Source organism: Ammospiza caudacuta, chromosome 16 (genome assembly GCF_027887145.1).
Source record: "Ammospiza caudacuta isolate bAmmCau1 chromosome 16, bAmmCau1.pri, whole genome shotgun sequence".
Taxonomy (NCBI): domain Eukaryota; kingdom Metazoa; phylum Chordata; class Aves; order Passeriformes; family Passerellidae; genus Ammospiza; species Ammospiza caudacuta.
Window position 1 is genome coordinate 4,037,154 of NC_080608.1, and position 21,718 is coordinate 4,058,871.

Here is a 21,718-nt window from a genome sequence, read left to right on the forward strand (position 1 = left end):
TGGGAGACATTCACATTTAGCAAAGTTAAGCATGTGAGAGTTTTTAATTATGAGCACATGACTGTTAGATTATGGGATCAAATTCTGACCTTTGAATGAAATGTATTGAAAGGTTATGGTGGTACATTTTCATTTTTGTCCTATTGCTTTGGGCACAATGTTGGAATTCTTAATTCACGTAAAGTAACATTTTTCACTCCAAGAAAAAAAAAAAAAAGAGGTGAACTTATTTTCAAAAGAGCAACCCTTTAACCCCTTGTGTTTACCCCAGGCTGTATCACTGAATAACACCAATTATTCTGATGAGGGAAGCAGCCTTTGACATGTTCTTTAAAGGGGGAATTTCTCACTCACTAGCATAGGTCTCTAATTCTTTTTCCATAGTGTAGAATATGACTTCAGACAACAAGAAGGAAGATTTCATCAGATTTTGAAAACACTGGACAATGCAGAGCAAAATGCAACTTCAGCTTCTCCTCAGAAGCCACCACCTGATCCTCCAGCTCCCGAGAAAAAGGAGTTAAGGAGAAAGACAAAAAAGGTGAAAAGAAAATGCTTCTGGTGGATTTGACTTCCTCATGCATCCTTTTAATTTTCAAAAGACAATAAAACAGAAAGAGCTTGAGAGCACACACCTGAAAATGTGCTATTATGAAATCACAAAGGTTAAGAATGGTTAATTAGAGTATCTGAAAAATCAAAATAATTGAATTTAATTAAATTAGCTCACTGAACAAAGGTGCATGAAGATACTATTTTCAAGAAAAGAAATGGATTCTTTGAAAAGGAAGTTCTCTTTTATTCCCAAGGACACTTTCATACGCTTTGTAAAGACCTTTTTTTCAACTTTCCAAAAATAACAAAGTTCAAATCTCTACTTTAAAAAGCAATGGTAGACAAAGCTAAGCATGTCACCCAGCCTTTATTTCCCATTTATAAGTAACATTGACTAAAAGGAAAAATCTTCATCAAGCTTTGAACAAACCACATTATCAAGAACAAATTCAGGGAAACCTAAATTGTTCAAACAAATCTCTCCTCAGAGGAGACAATTATAATTATTTCACATCCCCAATGAAATATTTTTGTTGCTGTCATCTAATATTAAACTACAAACAAAAGAATTTCAGGTTAAGTTTTAACTCTTTTTCTTTGTTTGTTATAAAAAGCCACCATTTAGAAGTCATTTAATGGACTTCTCTGAAAAGAACTGGGGAGTTGCAAAGCCAGAGAATGTCCCTGTAACTCTTGTCTTAAACCCCTGCTCAAGCGAGGTCCAGTTCAGTGAATTTGAGGTCTGAATATCTCCAAGGACAAGAATCCTCAGCTCCTTGGGGAAGGCTGTTCCAGGTTTTCCTAACACCTGATCTCAATTTCCTGCATTCTGATTGTTTTTACATCTTGTTTTGCCCAAGCACACCTGCAAGAAGAGCAACATGGATCAATGAGACCTCTCTCCTACATCTTCACTTCTAAAAGACTGAACAAACCCAATTTTCAATTGCCTCTCGTGTCCCATGCTGCAGCCACAGCCATCCTGTGGTGTGAGTTGATGTCTTTCATCCGCCTGGAAGCCTAAAAGTGGACATGATCCCTCAGATGTCATCACCCAATTGCTGGAAAAAGAGGAATTACTATTTTGGCTACTGTCTTACGGAATCATTTGCCCACTCTATCCATTTAAGACCTGTATTGCTGTACCAGAAAATCCCGAGATTTTTTTTTGCCTTAAGATGTAAATTAATATATGATAAAAAATGGAACATAAAAATAATATTTAGTGAACTGATCTGTATTGCACAAAAAATTATATATATATATATATGCTGAAAAGATTTTATCAAATGTCAGTGCAGCTACTTCTTTCCTCCAAAAACACTCAAGGTACCATTAGCACAGGGTGTGCCAATGGAACCCAATTTATGATTGGTGATCCCATTATTTTACTCATCAAAACATGGTCACCTTTCATATGGGGGCAGGGGGGAAAAGGTTTTCCAAAGCAAGTTGAGTGGAATGTACTGCAGACCTTTTCTTAGAAGTGGCCCTGGTTCAGGGTATTAATAGATCAATCCCTGCATCTTATTTTTCTAAGTAATCCTGTATTAATTGTGCAATGTTAATTTTAAATGTCCGTACACTTTTTGTACACTTCTGTGTTCCTTGAATTCCTAAGGTTAATTACATATTTGAAAATACATTAAAAAGAATTTTGCACAGAAAAATTTTGTCTGGAGGAACTAATTTCTTTATAAAACAAATGTTTAAGAAGAAAATTTGCACTATGCCATGGCTTAATTTATCAAAATTCTAAAGGACTGATGCTTAAAAACCATTTCCATGTTAATTTCAGTTAGTACAGAAATGACAAGAACAAAACTGTTGTTACTTTAGAGGCTTTTCAGAAGGAAATTATTTTTTTACTAATGTCTTTAGATGCCTTTAGTGAGACAGAAAAGCTCTTCAATAATAGGTTGTGGCTATAAAAAAGGTAAGAATTAAATGACTCCACCAGAATACATCACTGTGTTACACTCAAGCTCTGCTTGTGCTGCTGTGCCAACAGCATTTCTTTGTTGCTTTAGTATTTATAATTGATACAGGGAAGGATTTATTAGTGTATAAATTATTCTTGTGCATTAAAATAATACTTTAAGACCAATATCCCCTGTGGTAAAATATAATAATAAGCAACACCAAGAGCTCTAACACAAGTAAAACCAGCAAGTTTTTTCTCTGTATTGAACCCATTTTTACTAATTTATGATACAAAAGCCATCCTTTTGCCTTTCTTTTTGTTGACAAGCACAAAAAGTGCTCATTTTAAGCTATCTGATTTTGGGTTTGCTTACATAATGCATATGATGCTTTCAATTTATTTTCAAAGGATCCAGAACATTTAATTTAAACAAACCACACCCTTTTGGTTCACCACATAGCGCCAATCAATTCCTGGGGTGAGGAGAACTATGCAAAACAGAAACACTCTTCTTAGTTTAACAAAGTCCAACCAAAGGTGGTTACAAGTAAGGCTCTAAGTCTTTCTTATGACCTCAAGAAACATCAATACTCATAAAAATCTGAAATATACACTGATCTATGTGCTAAATTTGAAATACACTGATATAAGTGCTGAATCTGAAATACACTGATCTAAGTGCTGAATCTGAAATACTCTGATATAAGTGCTGGATCTGAAATACTCTGATTTAAGTGCTTACAGGTTTCATATTTTAACATCTGAGCTTGATGGGATTCAGAACCATAACCAAACTTCAATCCTTAACTCCCAGTCACAATTAGCTTTTGTTTTCCAGATTCCTGAGTTGATGGTTTTTGGTTTCTCTCAGTCAGTAAAGTCTGGACCACGAGGTGTGGATGTGAAATTCTGTTTGTGAGCTGTGCCCCCAGGGCAGCAGGGAAGCTCAGGAGGTTTCCAGGCCAGCCAAGCCTCAGCCCTGCAGGAACACCCACTTCTCTCTCAGCCTTCCCAGAGTTTTCAAGCTCACCCCCCCAAGACATCTGTTTCCTGGACAGAAATATGCAATTTCAGTGTTTTCCTTCAGGAAGGCTGCAAGGAGTTTTTACCCCAGCCATTCCCACAGTGCTCGACACTCAAAAGGTTTTCTACATGAAACAGGAGAGAGAGAAAATTGGAAAAAAAGGTTTTTGTCTCACTAAAAGGTGGTGAGGAGATGTCAGTGGTGGATGCAGGAACAGGGTAATGCTGCTCAGATGTTGTTTTGTTCAGGTTTTCAAATGTGCATATGTTAGCAACATAAAATAATTAAAGCTTTGTAACACCTAACTGAAGAATCTTGGCTATATGAAAATATGATAGGAAAGCATTGGGGTTTTTTATTATTAAAATATTTTAAAATTTAATGATTTTAAAATATTTTAAATATTTTCAAAAATTGTTTAAAAACATTTAAAAATCTTTTTATTAACTAATTATTCATTCCTATAGGAAATGAAATAGTACCAGATACACACTACAAAATTTATAGTGTGAGGATTGGAAGAGCAGTATAAATTGGTAGACTGTTCAAAGATAAAAGTACTGGCTACAAAAAACTTCCCTAGTTTACAAAATTACAGCATAATTCCTAAAACTAGCTCACAGAGCAGGAAAGAAATGTTAGAAATACAAACACATTCCTAAATAAAAATAAAATACACAAACCCCCCATAAGTTGTCAAAAAAATTCCACCAAAAAACCCAAACCACCGCTACTTGATAGCACTTGATTACAAAAATATTGTGAGTTTCTGAGAAATATTTATTTGATATATGCTATACATAAAGCATTGCACAGAATGCAGTATATCCCAAAATTACTGTATTTGAAATTGTTGTTTTATGGAGTCAAACTAACCTTCTTTAAAAATTAAAAATGTATGAATAAAATACTGATTTGTCTCCTGCAACAGCAGTTCATGATGGTTCTGTGCACTATAATAATCCTGCCAGCGTACACACACACCTTCCTAATGGCACTTGATCTCTAATGTATGTTTTGTATATTTCTTGGCCCTTTAAATGTGATGTTATCCTTTGCAATAAAATGAGATATTTTTATTAGGTTTCAGGAGTCAATTAATAATAAATAATGTTTAGATTACAAAGGAAGGGAACAGCTGTTCTTTGGGAGAAGAAAAATTAATGGAAAGCTAACAGGCATGTCATGGAATCATTCTGCAACATTTCCAGGTAGAGCAAGGATATCAGTTTGAATACCAAACAAAAAAGCTGTAGCTTTTAGCTAGACCATGAGTATATTTGAACATATCAAATTCTCCAACCATGGCAGCTCTGCAAATAGTTTCTGTGGTCCTTGTCTGCTCTAGAGTAGCTCTGCTTAACTAAATTCACAGATTTCTTTTGGGCAAAGTTTTATTTGTACAATATTATATATAAATATTGTCTAAAACCATCTCTGCATAGCTTAGCTACACTGACTTCATAACGTTAAACTGATATTGTGAGCTAAATCAAGTTTGGAAGTACAAAAGGAAACCGTTAAGGTGCATATGGTGGATTTATGATATTTCTATTTACCTAACCAGGCCAAGACTGAAAACAAATATTTCTACATGGTTTATAAATTTGACTTCTACAATTCCTGTAGGAGGACTTCACTGCATGACAATGACCTTTATCCACAAGCCTAAATCTCATGAAATACTATTCAAGGTAAAGCTTGAATAGCCAGTTTCAGACAATAAGCTCTTCATGAAAGTGTAGATGCACTTCTATGACTACAAACAGTCAAGGTTTTCTGGGGTTTTAAGAGTGAAAACAACCAAGCAGCTGTTAAAGCCTTCAGCTGCTAAAGCACCACACTGAAGGCAAGAATGGCATTTAACTAAGTCTTCCCTGCAGTAGCTGCAGAGAGCCAAATTACCTTTCCACCGCCACCTCCTTCTCCTGGGGAGATTATTTCGTTCTGAGCCTGACTCTTCTCAGTAATTACACTAACACAGCTCCCAGCAGGCACTTACCAGCTAAGCCCAAGGCAGAACCTCCCTTTCCCTTTCCCTTTCCCTTCAACTGGTATCACAGCACAAAAAGATCCAGGCAACTGTAAACCCACATCTCTGCCAACAAGCTAGAGGATTGTGAAAAAACCACCTGAATATGAAAATTAACCTGCTTATCCCTGTCAGAAATCAAAAAACCTCTCAGGTAAACCAAATCCAGTTATCTGTCAGGTGCAAGGCATTTAAACTTGTAAGGAATTAGAGGTACTGTAAGTTGTAACCATTGTTTCTTATCAGTGTAAATCAGTGTTTGCGTTACTTTCCACAGCATTTTCAAGTTACAGTAAATGACACTGCAGAAATTAATAAAAACACTTGCAACGTTCACAAACACAGTAACAGATTTAAAACCTAAAGAATAACCTCCTGTCCTCCCAGAAGTGATAGATTTGTCCCCATTTGAAATGTCACTTGTACCTGTATAACCTCAGCTACACAGTCCAGCTGCAGAAACTCCACATGTCCCCCCTGTCCTTGCAGACTTCCCCACAATTTCAGCAAGTTGAGCTCATCTAAGCATTCTCCAGGACATAATTCTTGACTAGTGATTAATTTTGAAAAGATCAAGCATTCAGGCTTTCATAGCAAGATTGACCCTCTCAAAAGTGTTAAAGCAAACCTGAAAATTAACTTGGTGACTAAAGTAGCACGCAGAGCATAGTAAAAGCTTCTTTTGCCAGTTCTTTCTGAATACCAAAGACTTTTGTTCGTTAAAAACAATTTATTTGCATGTGAAAGGCTATTTTGTTAAGTGTTGCTTCAGCTATAGAAAATGTAGCAATTTATTGGAATACCCCTTTGAAAAACCTCTAAAATGCCCAATACACGCATATGCAGAGGTGCTCATGAGTATAATTAGAAGAAAGGGAATGACATTTCAAAATTCACACTGAATTTTTTCTTTTCAGGTTAAAACAGCTGAAGAAATTACAGTAAATGGAAGGGGGAAAAAAGAAACAGATTTTCCAAGCCATTTCAATTTACTGTAACCAGCTTATTTCCTACTGGTTTCCTAATGGATCTTTTATGCAGGATTAAAACAGCTTCATTTTGCTTTTTCATGTGCTGTTTATGGTATCCAGAAGTACTCCTTAACAGACTGGTTAGGTCATGCACAACACTCATATCATGCCTTCCTTGTACAAAAAACATTTTCCAACACTCTAGAGAGCTGTAAGGGTCACTGGTCTCAGTTTCAAACCATTTCCTCTTGTGCCCATGGATGTGCCCAAGGGTTCCACATGAACAGCAGCAGCCTGGAGTTCAGATAAACAGCTACAGAGTTCACATAAACAGCTACAGAGATGGCTCAAACCTGCTGATGTACCACCAGGGAGTTCCAAGCACCCATTGGCAAATATTTCCTCTGAGGAACTCAATTAGTCTCCTCAATTATTAGGAGCCTAATCATTAGGAGGCACACATGCTCTGGCTGGCAATGATCTAAAACTGTTATTTTCCCATAGAAGCAAACAGAGAAACACAGGACATTTTAAAAGGCATAAAATGTATCTCTTGTGGCCAAAAATCATCAAGTAAATGATGCTATGATTTTGTAGAATAAAATAAATCTCCAAAGACAAATCATTAAAAAGCATCTTGTTATAAGTGAACAGTCTGAAGGGCAAGCTCCACATTCCCAATGAATTCTTTGCATTGTCGCAAATAGTCTAAATCCAGAGCAGCACTCAGAAGATGTGTACTTAAATCTGAATAAACTGCAGAATCTGTTCTCAAATATAACTCTAAAATCATAGAATGTTCACAAAAAAAATCCTCAGGTGAGTGCCATCACATGCCCAAATACTTTTTTTCAGTTTTTCTTATACCATTTCACTTTAGATTTGTAGAAATACTCTTTTCAATGTCTTAAACCATGTCCTTTATGCAGGAAAGGTAAAACTTTCTGCTTTTTTGCAATTATCAACTACCTTTCTATTTATCATTTGTTCTCTTAAAGAATGCTCAAATCTTTCAACTACACTTCAAAACACTGTGACTACAGTGTCACAGCTGAATGAAAACAAAAAGTAAAGCTTGAGACTTTTTAAATTAAAAAAATAATACATAAGGAATAATATATTCACAAATATATTCACAATGTGCTATATTTTTCAATAATTCACAAATGCTATATTTGCATTTTTTTCCAGGATAACTATAAAATGAGTTTCAAAGCATTGAAAATGCATTCAAATATTACTCACACTTAATGGATCTCGTCCCATGGTAATAACAGTTCTATTCACTGTGCGTAGTAGCTGCACCATTATTTCTTGAATGTGGTGATAAGTTGAAGCCTGCAAATGAAAAAATCAGAGTTTTGATATTAAAATCGTATCTCTTTGAAAAGTAAGAAGAAACCAATTATTTCCATTTTGACAGTTCAAGTTGTACAATGTAACAGTCCTATTGAAAGAGTAACACTAATTCTTCTTGCTCACACTGCTCCTTAATTCCAGCAATTTCAATGGAATATTTGTGTCCAATTTCAGCCCAATCTAATTCACAGCTGTCTTTTGTTTCACTTCCCATCTCTCAGAGGACTCCTGTTGTCCCCATAACTGAGCAGTCTGTAGCTTAACCCTGGAACAGTTAAAGCAAATTCTCTCACATCTCCCCATGTCTGTCGGTTCTCTCAGGGCAGGCTGGAGCTCAGGAACGTCACAAATAAATAGCTGCCAGTCACACATACAGAGTCATTAAAGGAGAAAGTTGTCTTCATTTACCTGAGTTGCTCTGGGAGGGCACAAACTGGACACAGTTGGCCCCAGTTCTGCTCTTGTAGGCTGAAGGAGGTTTGATTATTCATTCTAAAACTCTGAGCAAATGGGAATGACATTCTGTTCACCAGTTTCATTGGCTTTACTCTGATCACTAGACAACTTGGGAAGCCAGCATGCAACAAGAAAGAAAAGCCTAAGCAAATTTCTAGAAAAGGATATTTACCTTACACCCAGACCCTTATTTAATGTCAGAAATAGCATGGAAAGAGCACCACAATCACAGAAGCCATGGTGAGCTCTTGATCACATTTTAGGCAGCTGAGCCCCAGTACTATCCCAGGAGAAACTGCTTCAGGTCCTGTTTTCCATCTGAGTCAGCCAACATCTCCTTTATCTTTCTCCTATTCTGATTGCTCTGGATCAGCCACACACCTTGAAACAGGGACTTTCCTCACACCTGGCAATTCATCCTGTTACCACTGAGTGCTCCTGTATCCTTTGGCTGTTGCAGCACATGTCACAGTTGAGATGGCCACAATAAAGAGTATGGTGAGAGTGTCCCCATACAATTTCAGAAAGCTTTAATCCACACAGAGTAACATCAGGCCACCTCAGAAGGCTTCAAGCATTTGCCCTTCTTGTTCTCCAGCCCAACCCTTTATCCCCTCCTGTTGATGCCCTGCCCCTGTGTGCCCTCTGCTCCCTTTGGTGGTTGCTCAGTGCCCCTGGGCACTCCAGGGCTCATTGCTGTCAGTGCTGCTCACAGCTGTGCCCATGGGGACGGGCTGGGCCAGCCCCACTCCAATCACCACAAACTCTGTGCCTACATTTGACTATGACAATCACACAAGTGATCTCCTCGCCTGTCACAGCATTTCAGAAGTTGTTATATTCTATAAATGAACAACATAGTCACAGAATAATTTGTATTTGGTGTTTCCTTCTTTAAAATTTCACTTTCTCTGGTACAGTCCAATGTTTATAACACAACTATGCTTGAGAGTGCCTGCAGTGAAGACACATTTGCTGTTCTTATAACACTGTGTACCACTATAATTTGAAAAAATATTATCAACAGCCAAGACTGATAATGATATGTAGGAGCAATTAGCAGAGGGATATAATTTGTTCATTAGTTTCCCGTTTTTTTAAATTCAAAGATTAGGGCTCATATAATGCAAGTTCACTTTCGCATTTCAGTATGTGCTATACCATAATTAGTAACAGTTCAGAACATAGCATAATGAGCTTTAACATTTAGCCCTGACTCCATCATTAAAGATGAGCTCTATTCTTAATTCACAAGTAGCACATAACAAACCCTTCCTGGAAAGACTATTACATATGCTCAAGCACACAAAGGTTATTTTCTGTTAGACCTTTGAATTTTCAGAGAAACATTAGCAAATGAAATAAAACAAAATAAAATGGTTTCTCTATGGAACTGGGACTTCCTTTCTTCTTGACAATCAAAGAAACAGCTAGGCATTCAATACTGACATAGAGAAATGAACAAAAATTGTTTTCACACATTTGTCAATACACAAAATTTTGTCTTTTATCTTACAGCTTCTAGCCTCAGAAGACAGTCTAACAACGAACTACATTAGTTTGCTTTTTCAGATCATACTTCTCTTTGCAAGGATGACATGGGAAAACCCACCATCATTTGGCTTCAGTCCACTGATTAAGCCTAAGATTTTTTTAGGAGCTAAATTAACGACTTGTATCATATATTAATGTTCTGGTCACAAATCTAAACCATGGCACTGTGTGGGCAGCCACAGAGGAAATGAGCTCTGCACCAGCCATATCCTGTGTGCTCACTCTCTGGTGCACCCAGTTCTGTAACTTGTATTCCTTCTTTGACACACTCACAAATAAAGGCACATATAAAAGGATAACAATTTCTTTTTTAAACCATAATTCATAATTCTGCATTGTTCTGGCTGAAAAGTCTCCGCAGAAGACCTTAAGGTAATTGGCCCTGAAAGAAATGCAGAATTCCTGACAACATTCCTTTGAAATTCTCTTTTGCTAAAGCCCTAAGATCTGCCATAAGTTAGGGAAATGCTTAAACATTTCTTTACAATTACTGAAAATGCTTCCAGGCTTGTTTGCTAAACAGCTTAAAATGCAACTGCTACCAATTACTGACAATGCACAGAACAGGAAAAGATTCTTCATCTCTCTTGCACTTATAGCCAACCAAGATTTCACTGTAGATTCCAAGAGAAGGCATTTACCATTACATTTAATTTTGTAAGCACTATAAATAAAAAATTGTTCTGATTCAGGAAATATTAAAAAACAACATATATATCAGATTAGAGACAAAGTCACCTCATGGAGGACTGCCAGACTGCATGAAACAAAGTGTTGTAAAGAGGCAAAAGGAAGTGTTTTCAATTAAAACAGAAACAAAAAAATCACTGATTTCACCATGACCTTCATCAAAGACTTACTTGAAGTTCTGATATTGAACTGCATTGAACTGCTTGAAGCACAATCTCAAGCTACAAGGCTAATTTAAGACATGATTAAATCAAAACAATGCCATTTATGTCCAAAAGTTTCTTGCTGGAGAGGAATCTTAAAATCAAACCCAGGCATTTCACTGAGATACCCAACAGTGACTGTCTAGTCATAAAACCAAATACAAAAACAAGAGAAACCAGAGATTTTAACAACATGCTGGCTACCTGCAGAACCCAGCAGTGAGGCAGCAGCTGAAGAAAACAGCATTTGAGCACAAGGATCTGATGATTCCCATGTTCCCACTTGCTAAACAATGTGAAGCACAACAGTAGAACAGAGCTGGTAATATCAAAATATCCTTTCCTTTGACAAAGAAAACACATTCTTCAAAAATTCAGTAACTACTTCAAAGATCACCTCACAGTATAAATTTTCACCACATGAAACAGAGCAATTACTGCTGTTTTTTCTTCCCTGTCCTTTGTGTGCCTTCTATTTCTGGTGACTTCCACAGAATAAATGCAATGGAAAATGATCAAAGTTAAGTTTCCAAAAAGTTTTGAATAGTAGTCTGAAACAAGGTTTCTCTACTGAGATAGAAAAAACAGAAGAAATAAGGACAAGACATTGGTGTTATTAATATTGTAACATGATTCTGCTACTAAAGGCTGGAGCTTTCTCCTCCTGCAGGTCAAATTTTCTTAGGAGGGGGCTAAGAAATGGTAGGGAATGAATTGTTGAATAGAAAACCACCTTCATCTTAGGGTTCAAGTGTAGCCAGCTGAAATAATTAGGTTAATTCCCAAACCAATGTCTGTATCTAGATTATCTAGATCACAGTCAATAAAGGCATCCTGAAGGACACTGCCAAACAATAACTTGGCCATATGTGAACTCTTTCATTTGCCTACAGGTTACAAAGTATTTACTGCTGCAAGGCAAACACAGCCTTGAAACAAGAGTTCTCACTTTAGCTGGAAAATAAACATGTGTGTTACACTCCAGAGAAATCTGTAGTGACTCTTTAAGAGAAATGACAGTGTGATCCTTGGATGCTGCTGGGTTCCCTTCCTTTACTCCTTTTTCCTCCTTCAGCTAAGTCATCTTAATAGAAGATTTTCAGTACTGAAGCAGGATCACTGCTTGGTTAAAAAAATGAGATAATAATCCGTGCATTCCTCTGTCAAGGAAGGAAAAAGCTACACACTTGATGTTGTGGTTACAGAGCCCAGTGTTACAGTTAATGACACACGATTAATATATTCTAAAATCCATATTTTCTCCAACCAGCAGTTGTATTGCCAGAGGCAGGCCAGGGTATGGACTTTCTGCAACAGAAGCATCTGGTTCTTTTGTTGATATCCCAACTATTCTACAATATTTCTATGAAATATGATGCCTGTGGAGGGCTCAGCATGTTCTGATACCACTGCTGGACTTAAACTTACCCCCAGGGGCTTTTTTTTCTTATATCAGAAATGCATCAGTATTCGCTGCAAGCACAATCTGTGGGTAATGGTGACCCAAACATCTCACAGAGAATCTCCAGTCTACTTTCCTTGAAAGAAACTATTGCAGAAATGCCACTTCTGTTGAACAAATTTCAGTATATATTTTTTAATGTATGTGTTTTAAATTCTCAGCAATTCTGCTGTTCTGCATAATGCTCTCACTCTCACAAAGATGAGCTACAAACCCATATTTTCAGTAGGCTTTAATGAGTCTTACATGTCAGCAACTGCTGCTATGGACAGCAACTGTTAGATTCAAAAATAAACTTCAGTTAAATGGTACACACAGAGAAAGTATTACTCCATCTTGCTTTACAACTGTGTTTTACCTTTTAAAGGGTAACAAAACTGGTTACTTTGCATTATAAGCCTTATGAGATGATAGCTTCAGTTTTTGCCCTATCATGCCCTCACCATTTATCTTAAGAATTACATTTCAAATTTATATGTTCCAATATTTCTTTTGCATCCCCTTGGATGAATCCCTCCTGAACTGCTTAAGTCTAAACCAATGAGGCAAATAGCTCATAATACACATGGAAAGATTGCCCTGTGCAAACTGAAAAGCCTCAGCAGTATCAAAGATTTTTATGAAATTAAGATATATGCTGTAATGATTTCATTTACTAGGAAATGATCCAGGGAGCCACAGTGAAAAACTCCCAAAATGACAGCTTGCCTTAATCCAAAGTCTGCAAAATTTGAACATATGTATCAGAAAACTATAGTTGAGGAAAAATCAGCACATATTCACAGGTTAATGAAATTACAGCTTTCTTAATGCAATTAATTATGATGTTTTCTCAGAATAAATCCCTCAAATTATTGAAAAGTTTCACTGAATAACCTACTGCTCATTAAAAAGAAAGGGAGTTAAAAGTCAATTCAATATTTTCTCAAATGAGGAAAAAAAAGAACCACCCAGATGAAAATTTCAGTGTTCAAAAATGTCAGAAATCTGATAAAGAAACTACAATTCCCAAGTGAAATATAGTAATCTGTTTTACCCAAACATTGCTGAAAGCAGAAACCACACCCTACAACATTTGAACACTGAAAAGCATTGTTGCGGAAACTACAGGGGTTTTTACAAGAGGAGCACGATGAAATTTGAAATTTATTCTGTATAATTAAAATAATTACAGAATAATTGGAAAGTTGTGGTTGGAAGGGACCTTACAAGGTCATGTAACCCCCTGCAGTGAGCACAGACATCTTCAGCTGAATGAGGTTACTCAGAAGTCAGCATTCATCTTCAACACCTCAACTGCCCTTTGGGTTGAGTTTATGAAAAATAGGAGAAAGGTTCAATTTGCCACTGACTTGTACTAAATATTTGAAAGAGATTAATCATCATCAATAATTTACTTCCTAATCAGCTCAGGCTTTCTACAGACTTGGGCTCTACATCATCATCAATACTTACAGGGTCTTGACAGCTCAGAACCTCCAGGATGCTATTAAGTAATTCAACACAGTACTTCCTCTCCTGCACCTGGAGCTGCTGGTCCTCCTTCTGTTCCAGTAATTCCCTCAGCTCTTTTGTAATCACAGGAAGCAGAATGTCCCTGCATTCTGAAAGAAAGCAAATTGTCTTAGCTACAAATATAAATGAAATACTAATGCAAAGAAACCGTCCCTCAAACAGTGAAACAAAATATGCTTTAACAGCCACAGTCCCAATGTGGAATTGCTGATTTTCGAATCGTGCCATGGGAATATTCCAAACTTGTGTGGTATTTTCATAAGTCTACAGTATTTTCATATATCAAAACCAAAAGTTCCTGATCAAAATAATTTTCTTCAGTTAAATTCTGAGCACTGTTCAGCTTATATCAAACATTTGGGGACAAATTACTCACTTAAATACAAAGCATCCTGAAATTAATTGTTTTAGTAATGGTGTATTTTAATGTAAGAAAATTACTGTATTTATTATCTTATTTCTGAAAGTAAGAGTCAAACAGCAGAACAGAACTATGTGCATAATTTTTGAAACATTTCTTCTGAAGGTACATAAAAGAATGCAGACAAAGAAAAGACTCTAATGAAAGGCCTATTGAACCTGAGATAGTGAGAGCTGTGCATACATTCATCTTTATTTAAATTTAAGGAAGCTGACACAAATATGAAGTTACATTCCAGTCTCACATGTACATTGAGTTTTTAAAAGAGAGGTGTCTATAGGAAATGTCAGGAGTACAAAATACACACAGTTGGAATGACTTTAATGAGAACAATATCTATCCGGGAATAAAAAAACATAAACCTTTTTTAAAGAATGATTTAGAGCACCTGGACACACAGTGCACTCCCTGATGAACAAGGACAGGGTGAGATATGGTGAAACTTTATAATATGTGATTTAAAACAAGCCAGGGGGTCATAATCCCCCCAGAATAAGGGCATCAGTACAGGAAGACAGAAGGGTGAGAGAAGGAAGAAAAGAAAGAGACAAAAAGAGAAGAGAGAAAGAAAAAGGGAAAGAAAGAGGGAAGGAGGGAAGGAGGGAAAGGAATGGAAAGGAATGGAAAGTAGATGATAACTGAATTTTGCAGATGAGGCAACAGAAGCAGTCTCTGCAGATTATTCTTATTTGAAGTAACAGCTCCAAGCTACATGAAGCCAAGAGCTTTTAATCATGACTGAAGAGCAGCATAATTTCTTGCCTCAGAAAGTATCTCTACTATTGGTAATTATTTCTACAACATTTGTTGCAAGCTGCAAGACAAATCTAACCCAATAACTAAATTACAAACTCACCAGTGAGACAGCAGTTAAAGAACACATATCAACACAGGACCTGCTTGAACAGCAGCATAAAAATGAATTTCACAGAGCCTACAGCTCCTTTATGTGCCCAATTCTGCACAGACATGCTGCCTGCACTTCCTGCAGGCCACAGACTCTCCTCTGCAGCAGAAACCAATGGGCTGCTCTCACAGACCACAGAGTGGAGCCCAGCAGCAGGGGATTCCAGCCCTCCTAAAGCACTTCTGGGTGGGTTTGTGTTCATGGGCACAGAGAACCACCAGAAGTCAGGAATGGCAGCTTTGTGGTCACCAACTGCAGACAGCAAATGTTATCAGTTTTCTGAAATTGAAATGTAATTCAATACCTAACAAACACTCTTGATTTGCTCATATGAACCACTTCTAACTAATTGTGACTGCAACAAATGCACTGCTATTAGCTGAAGCCAAAACTAAACCAAAGAAACATTATTAGCAACAAAAAGTTACATGCAATACCTAAAAACTTGCTGAAATGTGATAGGACCTTTTAAATCACGGGTTTATACATTCAGTCAACAAATAAGTGCTAGTTATATAAGAGTTTATTAGCTCATTACTCTTGAAAAAACTAGTAATCAAACTTAAGTTCTGTTTTCACTGTTATCTGTGGAAACTGTCCTTCGACAGGCTAAGGTTATCCTGGGGGGAAACAGTTCCCTGTATGATCAGTTCAGAATTTATTCATTCAGATTTTGACCACTCCAAAAATATTTAAGGTGTATTTTGGATATAGCACTTAATGCTAACCAAGTTCCATTTAATGGTGCTTAGCAGAAGGACCATAAGTGTAAGAGTCCTCCTGAAAGATGGCACAGGTTTAACAGATTTTAAAGGGAATCAGATCAAGTGAAAAAATGGAATCACAAGCCAAGAAAGCAGCTCAGGCTGGATGTAAGGAAAAGCCTCTCCCTCCCATGGACAGCCAAGCAGCAGAACTAACAGGTTGCACAGTCTGTCCTGAAACAACCTGCTCTGACCTCAGAGCTGACCTCATGCTGAGCTGGAGGTTGGACTGGACACATTCCCAGATTCTTTCCAAGTATTCTTCAACTATTCTAGGATCCTTGATTGCCAAAACTGCTAATCAGAGGCAGTGCGACAGGAGCTTGGTGCACTGCAAATGACCAGCTTATAAAGAAACTACATATAGGAAGAAACTATATATAAAGATATATATATGTATGTAAACTACATATAAACTACAGATAAAGAATATATAAACTATATATAAACTACATATAAAGAAGCTACAATGAAAACTCAGCAACTGAACAGAGAAGACAAGGATAGCAAGTGCCACAACACAGAAGAAATTTACAGCAGACCCTGAATCTCTGCAAAATGGACAGAGACTGTCAGAAATTTAGGAACAAAGCTACATATACGCCTGTATACATAAATAATGACATTTTTGGTGCTTGTCATCTTTTTATTTGTGGACTCAAACATCAAGGTGTCCTATATCAGAGGAGAGGATATCAAACTCATTACTCTCAAGACAGGTGAAACCCATTTCTTGTCATTTTAATCCCTAGAACATGCACAGCATCTGTAGTGAGACATAAAAACTGTTTCACATATAATTATTTATAGAAATACACATAGAGTAAAATTTCTCTTTTCTGCTCTGCTCCATCCCTGTGTTCCTTTGCAGATTCTCTGACTGTGTGCAGGACATGCTGAAGGAATGATTCAGCATCAGCTAAACACCACATTTCTCTATAGCACTGTGGATCCCATACACCAAGCAAACTCTTGGCAGTAAAACTCACCTGCATCCCTCTCCCTACCTGAACTCTGCAGTTACAGCAGAATTTTACCAATGGCAACACTTTGTGCCACAAGTTCTCTGCTCTCAATCTGCTCTGTATAAATTACACTTTGAATAAGGATGCATAACTTTAACAATCTGCAACAGACACGGTAATTAGTTACAACTAATTCAACATGAAGATGAACATATTTAGGCAAACACATTCAACCTTTACTAATCTGTAATGACATGTAGAAATACAGATTCCAAATCAGCAGCATGTGAGAAATTTAGCTGGCAACTCTTTCCCATGACTTCCATTCTTAAAAATAATGCTTGAAAACACTTGCACTTCAAAAGGCATCAGTAGGGGGTACTGTGCTAACAGGCTGCTCAAAACAGCAAAGTTCAAAGTCACATCACATTATGTGACATCTCAGCCACTTTTCACCTCTCACAAAAGAGACGGAAGGTTCTTTGCATATTCCAGTCTCACATCTGCCAGGATAAACATACTTATTGCCCTCACTCCTTCAAAATAATATCCAGCTCAATTTTAAGCTATTAGATGTCCCTTTGAACTGTCTGACAGTTAGCAAATACAAAAATTCCTTTGGGGTAGCTTTCAAAGTTTCCAGGAGCAACCGGATAATAAAACCTATACCTAATGAGCTTTATTTCAAAAGCAAAGTAAGAGACTAAATTGAGAAAATCATTGGAAAGAGGAATCCTCTCTTCTAGATAAAGTACATTTTTAATTTGTCCTCATATAGAAAATAAATGCCTAGGATTCAAGGTAAGTGTTAATCACCAAATTACACCTGACTTCACATGCCAGGGATGCACATTTGATCAATAATCAGGAAACATAAATGAGATCACAACTAACAACTTGCACCAAACACCTTCAAGAGGAGTGGAGGCATACCAGCCTTCAGAGGTCACTTAAAGCTTCCTCCCAGGAAGCAAAATGCCTGCTGCTGTCTATAATTCATTTAAAGCCCACAGACACATATTTTAGTGAAAGAATCAAGTCTTTGACATATTTTTTCTCCCATATAGAGCCATTCCATAGTCTTTAAACATGAAGAAGGCAGGGCTTCTTGCATAGACCAAATTTTCTTATTGTACTGAGGGAACAGCTGAGGCAGAAGGTACAATTGGTTTCCTCCAGTTTTTAGAGCTAATTACTCTGCAAGCTTTGGTAATCCCTGTTGTACTTGGTAATATAAATTAAGATTGGATCCATATTTGATACATACAGAATCTCCTAAAACATATGCAGCTGATCAATTATTTACAGGGTATTTTCAGATGTGAACAATGTTGAAGTGTCAAGCTACATGGAAATTCAGAGGTTATTTAACTTTTAACTATATTGTTTCCTTTAAAAAAGGTCAAACTTTCCATTAATACTAATATGAAAAGAATCAATAGATTTTAGTAAGAAAATTTGGTTTTTTGTGTAAATTAGTTTGGTTAATATTAATGCTTTATGTCTATATTTTTTGACTGGCTGCAAGCTAAACTCAGCTTGTTGATTATACAGGAGAATTACTTAATTTTGTAATGCACTTTTAGGACATTATTCATAAATAGAAGAAAAGGAAAAACTAATTAGATTTTAGAAGACCCCTACCAGTTAAAATCATCCTATATGAGGATGAACTTCCAAAATATTCTGAAAAACACATAGAATCAAAATCCATTTCCAAAAATGGGAAAAAACCAGTATTTGTAGCAAGGTAGGCCTGATCTCAGCCTGAGCCTGCAGATGGACTAAAGTAAATATAAACATGTAGTTGCTCCCTTGTAACTTTGAAAAACCAGCTAAAACTATTTCACTAGGACATGACATAAAATATGAAGTTCTTGTACTATCTTGGGACAAGGGAAAGTTTATTGAACCAGTATATAAATTTCTGATTCTAATACTAAGGTGTCATTGCACAAGTTACATAAGGAAAATGAGGCAAGTGCTTGTTTAACATCAACAATTCACTGGCCTGGGAAAAGGAGGAAAAATTAAGAAAATGGTGGAAGACTGTAATTAAAAATATAGCTAAAAGAAAACTGTATGTCATAGTTGATGATTTAGGCTCATCACTGGGTGCACACACAGCAAGGCTGCAGATGGCACTGAGCTGGGCAGAAGGGCTCTGCAGAGGGACCTGGCCAGGCTGGATGGATGGGCCAAGGCCAGCAGGGTGAGGTGCCAGGTGCGGTGCTCCAGGCAGGAGGGACCTGGGGGTGCTGGGGACACCTGAACATGGCCCAGGTGTGCCCAGCCAGGGTGTGGCAGCAGGAGCAGGGCAGGGACTGTCCCTGTGCTGGGCACCGCTCTGGGCACACCTTGAGGGCTCTGCCCAGTCCTGGGGCTCTCAGCAAGAAAGGCCCAGAGGGGCTGGAGTCAGGCAGGAGAAGGGAATGGAGCTGGGAAGGGGCTGGAGCTCAGTCTGATGGGGAGGGGCTGAGGGAGCTGGGCGGCTCAAGGGGGACCTTCCTCCTCTACAACTCCCTGAGTTGCTCTCTCAAGTAGCAGAAACTTCCTCAGGGGTTGTCCAGCCCTGGCCCAGGCTGCCGAGGGCACGGATGGAGTCACCATCCCTTGAAGATTTAAAAGATGGGTGGATGTGGGGACATGGTTTAGTGGCAGACTTGGCAGGGTTAGGTTTATAGTTGGACTCATTCTTAAGGGTCTTTTCCAACCTAAACAAATCTCTTAGCCTGTGATGAAGCAATTCATATTCTCACACCTCCTTCCATGCTCCAGGAAAGCTCAAGACAGACAAGGGAGAGACATGGAGAGGAGAAGATGCCTATTTAAATACTAGCTGCTTTCTTTTCTGCTTGATAAATAATGTAAGAACATTGCCAGCAATCTATTCTTTAATGTTCAAAAGCATGAAAAATCCCAACTGTTCTGTCTGGTTTTAGTCTAGCTGCCCCAACTTTTATGTGAACACATAAAACATCAGCATACAATTTGACCATCTTGCATTTTCTTCATCAAGGTCTGTGAAAAGATTTAGTATTATGCATAGTCATCAATCCCAAATTCCAACCCATTTCTTGGAGAGGTTTCCTGGCAGCACCTTCCTGCATAAGAACAGGTAGATCCATTGTTGTCCAAGATTAAGGAGTTATGTGTTTTCTATTTTGGGTTTGGTCGGGTTTTTTAACTCTTCTATTCACCTTATGCGCTTTGGAAGATAGCTAATGATTTTTTATGTACCAGGTAAATGAAATTCAAACTCTTAAGTCATTAATGCAATCATGTCATTAAAAAAGACATTTGGGTCTCCTTCAGCAAAAATCACAGACGGGTTTCATTCCTGACTGCCTCATACGTGCAGCCAAAATGGTAATAAAGATTTAACACCACTTTTGTCTCCCTTAGGAAACACTTCTCTTGATTCCCTGGCATGCCTGTAGTCATATCCATCTGTTAGGATGGCTTCATGCCCACTTAAAAACTGGCATGCCAATTTAATAAGGACATAGGTGTCATCTGAATACAGATTTAGAACAAAGCCTTAAAAATAAAGCCAGTGAACAACATTCTTTCAATAAGGTGAGACTTCTGATGGCAGCCAGTGCTCAATTAAAGCTTTGTGCTTCTTCACAAAGGACATCTGTTCACAACTGCAGCAATCTTCCTGTTAAAAGTCTTCCCTCTTTGTTATTTGCAATTTAACTCTTTGGTTTACTGGGAAGGCCCAGAATAATAATTTAAATATTATATATTTTTCATTCATTGTTGAATCTCAGTTAAAATTTCCCAGCTTAGATAAGAACCACAGAAAAGAAGGTACCTCAGGTTGCCACTGTCATATTTTCTAAAAATTCCCTTCACCAGGATTTCTTCTCCTGGGAAGCTGAGAAGCCTCAGAGAAAAATGAAAACAAGAATTGTCTGATTTGCTTCTCCTGTGTTTTGCTGCTTTGGAATGTGGCTGGAGATTCAGTAAAAACAATTCACATGTTGGATGAACAGTCACCATCCAGCTGTGTCGGGACTCTGGAGAGTCATGAGTTTTTCATTATCATTCTTTGTACTCTTCTATAAGGATCCTCTTTATTCTTTAGTATAGCATAATATAATATAGCATAATATAGCAATAAATTAGTCTTCTAAGAACATGGAGTCAGATTCAATCATTTCCTTCTTTGTCCTGGGGACCTTGAAAATACCACAGCAGGTGACCTACAGATTCTAACAGCTCTGCAAGATGCAAATTCTCTTTGTGCCCTGGACTCTAATAGGAACATGAAGGAAGGAGAAGCACAGGATCCTGTGAGGCCAGCACTCAGCAGCTGCTGGCTGCTCAGTGTCAGCAGGTGAGGCAGGACACAGAGCAAGTCCAGCACCCAGGGCACAGCACTGACCCCAGGAGCAGCTGCTCTGCCCCTGCCAGCTTCCAGGTGTGTGTTGAAGTGTCCCCCTTGTGAGGGCTGAGCAGTGCCAGGCACTCCAGGGCAGCCAGGACTTCCAGCACAGCCCTGCTCTAGCCAAGAGAGCATTCCCAGCACTTGGTGCCTTTTCCAGCTCGCAGGCATTGCAGGCTGCCAGGTAGACACACAGCCTTGTCAGCACATCCTCTCTGGCACATTCACATCCTTTAGGTCCTTTCCAACCCAGGCCATCCTATGATTCTGTGAATTTTCACATTTTCTCATTTCATTTTACTGACACCCAAATATCTGCCGTTATCAAGTGCTATAATATGTTTTTGATCTCTCTCTTCTAGTTGAAGTAATTGTAAACCACATTTTACACATATATTTCAAAGTTCATTGTGAAAACTAGTTCACCTAACTTGATTTCCCTCCACATAACAGGATCTTTTAAAAATGTAACTACCAAAACGCCATAATGGGTCAAGTCTAACAAAAAGTTATCAGTTGCAAT

General features: G+C 37.8%; 2 protein-coding genes across 2 annotated transcripts in view; one reads left to right on the forward strand and one right to left on the reverse strand.

Moving 5' to 3' along the window:
• INSYN2B (inhibitory synaptic factor family member 2B) overlaps window positions 1–2,128 on the forward strand; it is a 29,916-nt gene extending 27,788 nt beyond the window's left edge. The window contains exon 4 of the mRNA XM_058815474.1: window positions 385–2,128. Within this exon, the coding sequence (XP_058671457.1) occupies window positions 385–571 (187 nt within the window). The 3' untranslated portion in view covers window positions 572–2,128. The remainder of the gene's footprint in view (window positions 1–384) is intronic.
• DOCK2 (dedicator of cytokinesis 2) overlaps window positions 1–21,718 on the reverse strand; it is a 160,257-nt gene that overhangs the window by 90,509 nt on the left and 48,030 nt on the right. Inside the window, exons 26-27 of the mRNA XM_058815473.1 lie at window positions 13,686–13,834; window positions 7,752–7,844 (exon numbers count right to left, since the gene is read on the reverse strand). Of these exons, the coding sequence (XP_058671456.1) occupies window positions 7,752–7,844; window positions 13,686–13,834 (242 nt within the window). The remainder of the gene's footprint in view (window positions 1–7,751; window positions 7,845–13,685; window positions 13,835–21,718) is intronic.